This window comes from Nannospalax galili, unplaced genomic scaffold, assembly GCF_000622305.1.
Source record: "Nannospalax galili isolate Female #2095 unplaced genomic scaffold, S.galili_v1.0 scaffold461, whole genome shotgun sequence".
Taxonomy (NCBI): domain Eukaryota; kingdom Metazoa; phylum Chordata; class Mammalia; order Rodentia; family Spalacidae; genus Nannospalax; species Nannospalax galili.
This window is the reverse complement of record NW_008349975.1, coordinates 5,328,816-5,342,205: the sequence shown is the minus strand read 5'-3', so window position 1 is coordinate 5,342,205 and position 13,390 is coordinate 5,328,816. Positions and strand designations below refer to the sequence as shown.

Genomic DNA, 13,390 nt, shown 5'->3' with positions numbered 1-13,390 from the left:
TTGAGACAAAGTCCCAGCTGGCCTGGAACTTACTATGTAGACCAGGCAGGTCTTGAACTCACAGACATCTGCCTGCCTCTGCCTCCTGAGTGCTGGGATTAAAGGTGTGCGACACCACACCTGGCAAATAGGAAGTCTCTATGCTTTGTATTTTATATGTCAAAAAATAAATAAATAAGTAAAAACAGGGCTGAAGAGATGGCTCAGCAGTTAAGAACATTGGTTGTTCTTGCAGAAGACAGGGGTTTGAATCCCAGCACCCACATGGCAGCTAACAACTGTCCCTAACTCCAGTTCCAGGGGATCCGACAGCCTCTTCTGTCCTCTGCGGGCATTGCACAGCCTGAGTGCACTTACCTACATGCAGGCAATACATGCATACACATAAAATAAAAATAATAAATATTTTTAAAAAATAAGAACAAGAATTTTTAAATTTTATTTATTATTTTTATTTTATGTGTATGAGCATATTACCTGAATGTTAAGTGCACTTGTGTCATGCAGTGCCCACAGAGGTCAAAAGAGGGCGTCGGATTCCCTGGAACTGGAGTTATGGACAAGTTAGCAGCCATGGGTTCTGGGACTCCAACTTGAGCCCTCTGCAAGAACGGCCGGTGCTCTTAACTGCTGAGCCATCTCTCCAGCTCCCAGAACAAGAATTTATGTAAAAGATTAACAGAACTGTTCTCCAATGTAGTAAAAATTTAATTAAACAGTGAGACGTTTGGATCCACCCATGACCTAACATTTCAAGAAGCTGTCACTCTTCCTCATTGCACCTCTGCAGTCTTACCACTAGAGGGCTACAAGGAGCTTTTGTACATTTGTGAGTGCAGAAGGGGAAACCACTGACAAGGTTGAAGACATTTGCTCTTACCCTGTAAAAGAGAATACTGAAATCACGGATCATCTTCACAAGGTGATGAGTTTGTTTGTCTGATAACTGGCACACCTTCAAGTGGAAAGATAATTGAACTGAATTTTATAATTTATTCATGACCATAATAAAATACCACTTACCAGTTCTCTTAAAAAGAACTATAAATAGACTTTTAAAAAGCACATTCTGTCTTATCACTCTCTCTTCTCGCTCTCTAATGTTGAGGATCAAAACCAGGGCCTCATGCCTCCTAGATAAGCTTTTTCCATGCCCTTGGTTCTCCTTTAAAAACATTCTCCATAGGGGTTTAAGTGCTTTTAAAAGACTCATTTATGGTAAGATTCTACTTCATTATTATTGCTGCACTGAACTTATTCTAAGTGACAAAAAGCAGAACCTAGTCTAGAATTATCACTAATTGGTTTCTCTGAAAATTGAATTCTTGCTGCTTTAGATTTTACCAAAATCTGCCAGAAAGTACATGTGCAAAACAAGAGGGTATCTTTAGATTCCCGTAAAAAAAAACTTAATAATAATTAGTAGTTAATTATGATATGATATAAAAATAGTACATAGAAAAAGTTAACAGAGTTGAAAATGATTTAGTTAATAGTAACATATGGATAAAAGCCTCAATACTGAGTTCTGCCTGGAAGCTGAAACATCTATTCGCTCTGTTCCATCTCTCCACCTTCTCAGCTGTTCTCTTTGCTATAATTTTTTTTTAGCATCTCTCTATCTATACTAGTTCCATGTCCTAACCAAAACAAATATCTTTCTAGTTAAAAATAAAGTAACAAACAACAACAACAAAAAAACAAATCCATTCTTTGTCCTGGCCCCCCATTCAAGAAGTCCAGTGTTTTCCTCTCCGTGCTAGTCTAAGAATCTAAATGTTTTTTTTGCTCATTGATCGCCCCTTCCTAAGCCCCTGCTACCTGAATCTATCTTTATGATTCACTGAAACAGCCCTTTCTATCACCAACAGTTATAAATAGGAATGCATGTATGTGGTGTAGAGTATGCATTTAATGTGCCAGGTAGAAAAGGCAAGTGGTAAGTCTAACTCATTCACTTATACACCCCACAGATACCTCTCTAAGCTAGACCCTGTGCTATGGATATTAGGAGACATCACTGAACAGAACAAACTTGCCCTCATCACAGGTGTCATTCTAGCTTCAGGAGACACAGTAAGTTTACTAAGTTAAACATGTTTGAAAGTAAAAGTAATACATGTTACAGGGAAAAGAAAACACAAAGCAAGTTAAGGACAACTGGGAGAGGGGTGTGGGAGGCGATCTACAATGCAGTCTTAATAAATAGTCAGAGATGCCCACACTGAGAAGTTGACACTTAAAGCCAAGATTTAAGACACCTGGAGTCTGTAGAGAATTGCTACTACAGGACAAATCTGGATTCTTAACAATATTTAAAAATAAAGTATAAATTACTTTAGAAATACTTATAACTTACGTTAACAGCTGGATGGAGACCACTGTCAAAGAGAGCTTCATTTTTGATGATGTTCCCTACACCAGGCAACACTTTCTGATCCAATAACACATCACACAGCATCCGATCTTTCTGCTTTTTAACTTCATTTTCTGCTCTTGAGAAACTGAACTTAGGTGAACACACATCCAATCCCTCCATCACTCTTATTCTCTGTTGGCTTTCTATCGAGTTCCTATAGATAGAACAGGCAGCACATTAATCCTAAGTATGGCGTACAATTTCAGGGCCATTTAAAATAAGCTTTGATAGAAATGCAAACATATTGTGTTAATTACAACATATGAGTTATTGGGGGAACAGTGAAGACCCTAAAAATGGTAGTACATGAAGTCTCCTTTGCGATGTTTTTTCAATTACAAGCTGTTTATGAAATACATGGGTGGTGTCTAAGCCGTCCTGTAGATCGAGGCTTGGCTGTTTGCAGCTAAAGTACTTGGTGTTCTTGCTCTAGTCTCTTTGCTAAAGTTTAACATCTCTCTACTAGTTCTTCTGTTTCCTAACAAAAATAAAAGTTCAAGTCCATTTGGAGAAGAAAAAAACCATAAACCCCATAACAACAAAAACAAATTCCTTGTCTTGGTAACCTATTTTTATTAAATAGCTAAACACAGTTATTTTTTTACCTGAGTTCTATGGAAGAGTCAAAGAAACAAATCAAATCATTGGTGAGCTGCAATTCAAAAACAGGAGAAACTCCATTTTTGATTTTATACTCATGTGGATTAATCAAGATGGAGCCTTTCAATCCAAAATGAATCCTGAAACAAAATCAAACACATCTTTGAGTAGAAGTATATCATGTATTATTTTATGTCCCATGCTTCTTTTTTTTGAATTGTAACAAACAAAAGCTATTAGGGATAGGGATAGCTACTTTGTATTTGTGTTGTGCAATGTCTGAGGAGGCTAGAAGAGGGTGTCAGGACTCGGGAACTGGTGTTACTGACAGTTGTTAGCTGCCATGTGTGCTAGACACCAAACCCAGGTCCTCTGCAAGAGCAGCCAGTGTTCCTAACGGGTGAGCCATCCAGCCCTGAGATTGCTACTTTTAAAGAGGGGAAGAAAGGTAACTAAAAATTACTTCCTAGAAAAATAGCAAGGTCCTAACACTTAGCCCCAACGAACATAATTCTGTTTGTTATGTTTTTCAAGTCGGATTAAGTATCTTTTATTCACAGAATAATCTAGCATCTTTTCATATTTACTGATTTAATGTCATAAGATTAAAAAAATGATTATAGTTGTGTTATATATTCTACAAAGTCTCTAACACTTAAAATTCCTTATTTTTAGCCACAATGAATTGGAACGTTTACCTACCGTAAAGCATAATCTACAGATTAAGATAATCTTTCCTTTCCCACTCGCTGGGCTAAGCAATGAAACATTTTCTAGCAAAAATCATCAGAGAGCGAGAAAGAGAGAGAGATGAGACAGAGAGAGAGAGAAAGAGAAGAGAGAGAAAGGAACAAGAGAGACAGAGAGATGATAAACGGACAGGTTGGAAGACTCTTGTCTTTAATTATTTTCATTTTCATTTGCCTTTATACATATTGGGAAGAAAGGATTTATAAATATTTGCAGTTAACTTCAAAGCCACAATGCCTTGATGAAAAATTCATAACCTTTCAGGTTTCATAGGATTGATTATGTCCAGTTCAAAGGAAGTGATTTTGAGACCTCTGATGATGAAGATCAAAAATTATTCTCAAGATGAAATACTGTGCTCTGCCTTTCAAATCCGTCTCCTTATAGCTTTGTTGAGTTAATAAATATGGTTCTTTTGGCAGCAAATGTTACTGCTTTGTGCTTCTAATGCCGCTAAAGCACCATGTTACAGTACTGTACAAGGTTAACAAGTCTAACTTTCAAAATGTGGGTTTTAAACTCTGTGTGCCCTACTATCAATCATAAATGAATTTTACATGCCCCCTAGTTCTTGACAGGAAAAATGTATGCCTGTAAGTACTCCATAATTTCGCTTATGGAGGTTCAGCCCTAGTGAAAGGTGTACAACTGTCATGCCTAGAAGCCATCATAGCTAAAATCTTTTTGGCTGCATGGCTCATAAAGTGTATTCTAAATCACTTTCCATAATGAAACCACATCCACATCAAAAATCTCAAAGGCTAAGACCTGATTCAAATGCAGGAGTTACCCCAATAAGAACTGCAAATAAGGTACTTAGGCCTTTGTCCTGTACATTGATGCAGTTTAGGAGAAAAGGCAGAGATAATAACTACTTGTTCATATACTTATTTTTATTTTATAAAACAGGTAACTATTATGGTAATAAGGTTCAAATAAACAGACAAATATTGTATGTACTACAATTACCATTTAGAATGAGAATATGTCAACATCATTAAAAACTTATGAGATATAGTAAGCATCTGTTTGTTATGACAACTGACACTTTTTCTTAATATACTATACATCAAGCTCATGAGCCCGTGTTATATTCAGGAAGGAGATTTTTAAAAGCGCCCTCATAATTAACATAGTTCAGAGTAGTTTTTACCAGATCCTTATTTCTATCTCTTGATCCTCCAAGAGTTCCTTCTACCTCCAGTGCAAATGGTTGCCTGAGCCCATTCCCTATGCACAATATAACTTTGCCTTCTAACCACAGTAGCCCAAGGGATTTCTATCACTTCAAGTGATCCTGTGCCTTTGATACAGATGAGTGAGGAAAGGATTCCTGTCCTAGGCTAGATTCTTCTTTGGCATCCAAGCAGCCATCCTCCTGATAAATTTATGGATCTGGGACACACAGAGATAAGTTTCTTGTCAGTACTGGGAAATCTAGCATGGGTGCTGTCTGTAGGAACCAGGATGGACCTGGGCACCAAAAGATGAGCAAGGCCTGTCTGCAGAGAGGCAGACTTCAGTGAGGAGCAGAGCCGAGTAAGAAATGAAGAGAATCCAAGACCAGGCGTGGTGGTGCATGCCTTTAATCCCGGCACTTGGGAGGCAGAGGCAGCGGTATCTCTGTGAGTTCAAGCCTACGCTGGTCCACATAACAAGTTCCAGGCCAGCTGGGGCTACAGGGAGACCCTGTCTCAACAACATCAAAAGAAAAGAAATGAAGAGAATCCTCATAGCTTTCAGTCTTTGCATCTTTGCTTCTGGTTAGCCTTCACCCAGCCTGTACTATCCTGAGTTTCCACAAATACTCCATGTTGTTAACCGAACTTGCTGAAGTTGCTTAACTTGTATCTCTGCCACTTGCAGACCAAATTAGAACATAACAATAAAACCTAAACTAAAACTGAATTTCTGTAGTCAGAAACAGTTCCCTAAAATGAGTTAATAAATAAGTCCTAATCCTACTTTATTTTACATATTGGTCTCCTAGGTTGTCATTATCAGAAGTGAACGTTCTTAATTAAGAAAGCAGGGATAGCAGAGACAACGGCTTCGGTAGAGGTTCATGCTAATGTCAGCCGTGCAAATAAGACAGTGGATTAGGAAAATCATCAAATGGTCTGAAATGTCCTGTAGATAATAAAGAAAGTAAAACAGTTGAATGTAATATTGTAAAACCTGTACTCAGAATTTTAAAAAGTAGTTGTAAAAAGACTTGACTTTAGCCATGGTAAGAAGGGAGTTCTAACTACAATAGAGAAGGCTCACAGTAAACACTGCTCACACCTAACAACTGTTTTCTTAAGCCCACTTGAGGGGTAAGATGATGAGCTAAACTCCAAAGACTGCCAAACCCCTCAGGAGAGAGCTTACAGCTGTTATCCTCACAACAGGAGCAAGAGGGCTACCACAAAAGTTGTTAAACTTTTTGGGAAAGTTTGAAATATCAAGTGTAGAGGTACTGCGATGATTTAGAATCCCTGCAGTCATGGCCCTACTGGAGTTTGCACTCAGGCATGAACTGGAGAGTTGGGTATAAGAACACATCAGACCATGGACTGACAGAGACTGCCTTTTGAATCATGATAGTGTCCTTATGAAACACTGTCTGCTTCTAGAACACTTCATTAATACAAAGCAAAAGTTCTGAACACTAATTAAGGAAGTAGAAGGAAAATGCTGCTGGTACTTGAAGATGGGTCAGGAGACCTCCTCTGCCCAGGCAGTGCTTCTGTTCTGGTAACAAACTTAGACTGACACAGGGGCAAGGTGGAAAACCCTTTGCCACCAGGCCCAGGCAAAAGTGCACTTACTGAAGAGAGTGAGGGGGAAGCAATAGCTGTCTTTCCTTAGGGATGAGCAGGACAAGAGGCATTGGCACAGAACCCTGCAATGAATCAAAGAAAAATCTGTTCCTTCTGAAAAAGTAGGAGAATTTGGACCCAAGAATATCTATGGAAGCCATGGCAGAGGCTGACTGTGACCCTAAGGAAACTGCAACCCAGAGGGCCACACAAGGGTCTGTTCAGAAGACAAGAACCTTCAATGTTTCTATCATAAGTCTCTCATGGAGTAACAAGCAACAGTGGTTAATTACCAGGAAGGGCAAGAGTAGAGACTCCTGTTTTCTTTTTTATTGTATTTTGTAGGACGGATTTTTGTTTTTTTTTGGGGGGGGGATCTTTTTTGAGACAGGGTCTTCCTGCAGCCCTAGCTGTCCTGGAACTCACTATGTAGACCAGGCTGGCCTTGAACTCACAGAGATCCACCTGTCATTTTGACATGACTACACCAGGTCTACTGAGAGCTGAGAATGGAACACAAAAAAGGAAAACCACCCACAGCCACCTCAGGCCACACAGTGAACATGCAGCAGCAGCAAGAGCTAGAGTTCTGAAGTCACTGGAGCAAACTATAATACATCAAACCCAAACAGTGCTTCAATACTTCCTACATTCACTCAGTTTCCCCCCTCTAAGGACTCAATAGAAGAGCCATTACCATTTCTAGGCTTAAATATTATTATGTCAGGCTCTTCTAGAACAAATTATTTAGAATTATATATGTATCTTCATATATATAAAGTATAATGAATATATAGTCATGTTTATGATATACACACAGACACAGATTAAAAGACCAAATATCAAAAGATAGAGCAGTCAAGTGAAACAGACCCAGAGATGTCACAGATGTTGGAGATACATGAGGTAAACATGATTTTCTTTAAAAAAAGAAAATTAAAATGCTAATGATAGTAATTTACATGTCAGTCATCAACACATTAATAATACATAAAATGACCTAGAACTAAGGCACATGAACAAATATCAGAGATAAGGAATTCCCAAAAAAAGCAGATCAGCAAACTGACCTCATGTAAATGAGTATGGACATATATAAATGAAATTAAAAAAACGTTTTCTTTAGACAAACTGTAAGAAAAATATTTACTGCCATGTTCTCATTTGCAGTGTTCTTTTTTTCCTAAAGATTCAGATTTTACCTGCTGTTTATTCCCTTTGTGAGACAGATTTGCTATAACATTTCTGTGTTACAGGTCTCTTGTGCTAGACTCTGATAGCTTTGTTTGTTTGTTTTAAAGTTTCTATAGTAATGTCATTTTCAATACATACTTTTAGTGAGTTGAGAATTCTTAATTGAAAGGTTTATTGTACTGGCATCTAAAGAGGTTCCCTGTGTCTTCTGTCTTGGAGAGTTTCTGATGAAAAGCTCAATGTATTTCTTTAAACTTGTTTCTTTGAATTTTTTTGGTTTTTAGCACTTTGGCAAGGTATGGGTGAGGGATACTTTGTTTTAATGTGAGAGTCACTGAACTTCCATGTAGAATTAGATAAGAATCCCCAGCCATTTAATTCTATGAAATTGTCTTCTGTATATTCTTTAGGACTGCAGTTACAAGTATTTATTTTAGAATATTTGACCTTATTTCACAGCTCCATTCATTGTCTATAATTCTTCACTATATTTGTTATGTTTTCTGTTGCTTTGATAAGATGTCCTGACAAAAACTACTTAAGGAAGGAAGGATTTATTTTGGTTCACAGTTCAAGGGTTCAAGGAGCTCTATCTATCTATCATTCATCTATCTATCTTTCTTTCTTTCTATCTATCTATCTATCTATCTATCATCCTTCATCTATCTATCTACCTTATAACAATCATCTATCTCGATCCACCGATCATCTATCTATCTATCTATCTATCTATCTATCTATCTATCTATCATCTATCTATCTACCTTATAACAATCATCTATCTATCCACCGATCATCCATCTATCTATCTATCTATCTATCTACCTATAACAATCATCTATCTACCTATCATCTACCTATCATCTATCTATCTATCTATCTATCTATCTATCTATCTATCTATCTATCTAATCTCCCCATCATGACAGCGAGTTAAGACAACAGGAGTCTGAGCAGCTAGTCACACTGCATCTTCAGCTAGGAAGTCAACAATGGATGTTCCAGCTAGCATCTTCCTTCTTAAACAGTCCGGGACTCCAGCTGCTTGCCTTTAATCTAATCTAATCATTTAATCTAATCAAGGTTGCCCCTCACAGGTGTGGGCAGAGGCTAATATAATCTAAATAACCCTCACAGATGTGTCCAGACATTTGCCTCCTAGGTGATTCTAGATAATGTCAAGTTGATAAGCAATATTAATGACCACAATAGCTATTACCTTTTAAAAGTCATCTGTTTTGCTCTCTTTTTTCTAAGTCCTCCAAACACATTAATTGAGTTAATATGTATCAATATGAAACCTACACAAACTCTTCTAGAAAATCAAAAGGATAGAAAAATTCCCAACTCATGTAGAAGGCATTATCCTAATACCAAACTTAAACAAAGAAGTACATTAAGAACATAAACCTTTTGGCAAACATTCTCAGTAAAATAAATATAGCAATATAAAGAAAGGATAATCCATCATAAAAAAATGGAGAATATTCTAGGAATACAAGGATCATTTAAAAAAAATCAGTAATTCACAGTGGTATGTGATCAAGAAAAACAGAGCACTGTGTGTGTCCCAAAAATGCTTCTCTCTGTTTCCACATCAAGAAGGTAATGGAAACTGGCTGAGACCTGAACATTGGGTAGATCTGGAGACCACTGACTCCTCATGTATACTAGGAGCCTGGACAAACTAGCATTATCTAGACTAGAACTTGCTTCCTTAATGTGCTGGAAACAAAGGTAATGATTTACTGCTTTTCCTAACCTTGAAAACTCCTCTCTGCAATAATTGGGTAAAGTAAAAGCGCACTGTGGAGAAAGCACATACTTTGGTTCAGCCAACAGCCACCCAACTAAGGTACAGAGGACCAGTGATTCTAGCAAGACACTAGCTTAGTTTACAGACTGTTTACATAGACTGCCTGTGAAACCACAACAACAAAAATAGCGATGCAACAAAACATACAAATAAGAAAGCTACTAGAAAGCTATTCTATACTAGAATATCTGAGTTAGCCAGAATGCAGGATATAAGGTCAAAAATTAAAAATTACACTCAAAAATTAAAGTTTCAAGAACTAAATATGAACAATTGAAAATTCAAATTTTAAGAAGTCCACTTTAACATCAAAAGCCAACTCAACTTGAAATATAAATTTTATCAGAAACTTAAAACTATGAACACTAGGAAAGGACGTTAAAGAATATATAATAAATATAGATGCATACTATGTTAAGAGGGAGAAATACAATATTGTTAACTAAAGAATTATCACCTAATTGATATATAGATTCAGGTTAAAGATTATCAAACCCTCAAAAATCCTTAGAATTTTGCAGAAATCAACAAGCTGAGTCTGAAATTTGGAAAAGCATAAGGACTAAAATAGTGAAATGTTGGGAGCTATTAATCCATTATGTACATAAGCTGTGGCAGGCTTGTTTACTGAGTTTGTGTTTTGCACACCAGTACCTAATCTGCCAAATCAGGAGGAATGTGTTTATATGGCGGGGCTCACAAAACAAGTATTTGACCGCTCCTTGACCCTCAGATACTGGTGGGAAAAACAGCTGTTGAAACTAATTGAGTTCTTCTGTATAAAAAGGCCTCCCAGCTGAAATAAACTGGGGCTGCAGTCTCTACTGACAGCCCTCCCAAGTATCTTTTCTGTCTCTTGTTTTTTCTTTCAATCCTCACTCCCCCTTTCAGGTACTGTCCGTCTTGGCCGGCTGGCACTGGCAGTGAAAACAACATTGTAGAGAAAAAGAATGAAATCAGTGAACTTGCTACCGCGGTTAAACTCACTTTAAAGCTACTTTAAGGCAGTACATTACAGATGTGTGAATAGACACCTAGATCCATTAAGGAACATGATGCCCTCAGAAATATACCCAGATACATATAGAGTTGTTGGAAATAAAGTGTGAGGTCCAAGCACCTCACCAATACAGCACAAAGAACATGTAGACAAAGCAAAAGTAACTCAGCAAGTCAGGTTTTACTTTTGCAAAGGGGTATATTGCATTGCCAGTCAGATGCACCCAGAAATTTGATAGTTTTTTTAATCCCTAACACAACAGTACTGTGTCTTTTCCCCTTTGGCTAGGTTTGGACCTCACAATCTTTCCTGCTTGGCTAGTGTAAAAGAATCTGGACAAAGAAAGCAGGAAGAGAGCCAAGGCTCCAGGCTATCAGGTTCAAGAATGCATTAGGGCCTTTCCTTAAACGAAAGTCTTACAGAGAGTGGTGGGATTAAAAGATTATAATTCCTTGTCATTAACTAAATTTTATAGGATTTGAAAGAAAAAAACTAGTATTTGATGTTTCTTAAAGAGTCAACTGATTTTCAACAAAGTTGCAAGGAAACTCAATGAAGAAAGAATAATCTCTACAACAAAGGTCCTGGAACAGAGAAAAACACCAAATATGCAAAAAACTTTAAAACCCATCCAGCACTGTAGGCAAAAATTAACTCACAGTATTAACTTTGAATCAAAATTAACTCAAACTCCTAAACACAAGTGCCAAAATGTTAAAAATGTCAAAAGGCAATCAAGGAGAAAATCTTAGTGAATTTGTGATAGGGAATATTTCTATGACTTTTCACAGAATGTCTGAATCAGTGATCTAGAGAGATGGCTCAGTGGTTAAGTGCACTGGCTGCTCTTGCAGAGGTCCCAGGTTCTGTTGCCAGCACCCATTTGACTATTCACAACTGTCCCTAACTCCAATTCCAGGGGATCTGATGCCCTCTTCTGCTCTCCATGGGTATTGCACACATGTGGTGCACTTACTACATGCAGGCAAAACACTCATACACACAATATAAAAGTTTTAAAAAACTGTTTTAAATGTTTGAGTCAAAAAAGAAAAAATTAATATTAGAAGTCATTAATATTAAAAGTAGTTGATTTTCAAAGGACATGGTTAACAAAATGAAGAGACAAGATGAAAACTAGGAGTAAATACTTGCCAAACATGTATCTGGATGAGACACATCAAGAACAAAGAACATATTTAAGGCTGGAGAGATCAGTCAGTGTGTAAGAGCACTTGCTGTAAAAGCATAAGGACCCGAGTCTGAATCCCTAACACCCATGTAAAAAGCCAGGCATGTTTGTGTAAGCCTGTAACCATAATCCCAGGCAAGACAGGCGGATCCCAGGAGCTCACCAGCCAGAGAGCCAACTCTAGATGGCAAGCTTCCAGTTCAGTGAGAGACCCTGTCTCAGGACAATAAAGTGGAGAGTGATGGTTCCTGATATCTTTATCTGGTCTCTTGATGTGCAACATGGGCAAACATCCATAGTTGCATACATGCACTAACAGGAAACACACACACACACACACACACACAACAAACAAACCATTCAAACACATACAATTCAATAGGAGAGGAAAAAAGATACCTCACCATAAAATGAACAAATTTCTTTGAATATAGTCACTGAAACTGATTCCTAGTTTGCAGATGAAACCTGAAAGTCAAGTGTGTATGGACAGAAAGTATGTATGACTCTGAAGTACATGATTTAGTTCAGAATTTTTTACCATACTTCAATTTCTTCCAATGTGTTTGTGACAGAATTCAAAAACTATTCTTAAAACTTTTATAAGTAGTTTTAAGATCCCATGAAGACATCTTAACAAACTAAGAAGAGCTATATTGTCTTCTGTATATCAGAGGAAAGGTTCACACCACTTAAGCCCCAATAAACTACAAAACTGATTATGTGAGTCAAATGGCAAACTCTGCAGTATATTTCAGATATAGTTTCTAGGCTCTGAGTCTGTATGCTAATCACTGTCAGTGGCAGTCACATAAATCACAAAGTAGGAAAAGGAAAGTATTTTGTATTTATTTATATTTTATGTGTATGGCTGTATAGCCTGAATGTGTATAAGTGCACCTGTGTTGTGCAATGCCCACGGAGGTCAGAAGAGGGCATTGAATTCCCCTGAAACTGGACTTAAGGATGGTTCTTGGCTGCCATGTAGGTCCATAACTGCTGAGCCATCTCTCCAGCCTCAAAGGAAAGTATTTTGTTTTGGAAAGAGACATTTACACACACACACACACACACACACACACACACACACACAGTTCTGGCCATATATGTATCTGAAGTAATTAAAGATATTTGGTAGCAGGATTACTTTATACTTTTTTAATATTTCTTAGTTTGTAATCACATTTGTCACATTTATAGCAAAAACAAAATTAGGGGCCAGCAAGATGATTCAGCAGGTAAAGATGCTTGCCACTGGCAAGTGTGGCAACCCGAGTTCAATCTCTGGAACCCCCATAAAAAGTGGAAGAAAAGAATCCACTCCATCAAGCTGTCCTCCGCCCTGTATGCTGTGGCACTCACATCCACACAACACACTCAAGAATAATTGAATATAAAAAAATTAGTTGGCAGTGCTGACATCACAGCAGAGAGTAGCAGGCATATCAGAGTATAAGGACTCTAGTGGGGGGAGGGAGGCTCTGGGAGGGTGCTACCTGGGAAGTGGGTGTATAAATAAAAAAAAAATTGTTCAAAGCATAAAAAAAAGCTCCTTAATAATTAGTAGATGTGAAAAATATTACCATTGAAATCTACCTGATGACTTTATATCCAT

The 13,390-nt window shown here is 37.6% G+C and overlaps 1 protein-coding gene across 1 annotated transcript in view; it reads right to left on the bottom strand.

The window, feature by feature from the left end:
• Window positions 1–13,390, bottom strand: part of Neil3 (nei like DNA glycosylase 3) — a 47,425-nt gene that overhangs the window by 17,235 nt on the left and 16,800 nt on the right. Inside the window, exons 3-5 of the mRNA XM_008847155.2 lie at window positions 3,025–3,159; window positions 2,360–2,573; window positions 881–955 (exon numbers count right to left, since the gene is read on the bottom strand). Of these exons, the coding sequence (XP_008845377.1) occupies window positions 881–955; window positions 2,360–2,573; window positions 3,025–3,159 (424 nt within the window). The remainder of the gene's footprint in view (window positions 1–880; window positions 956–2,359; window positions 2,574–3,024; window positions 3,160–13,390) is intronic.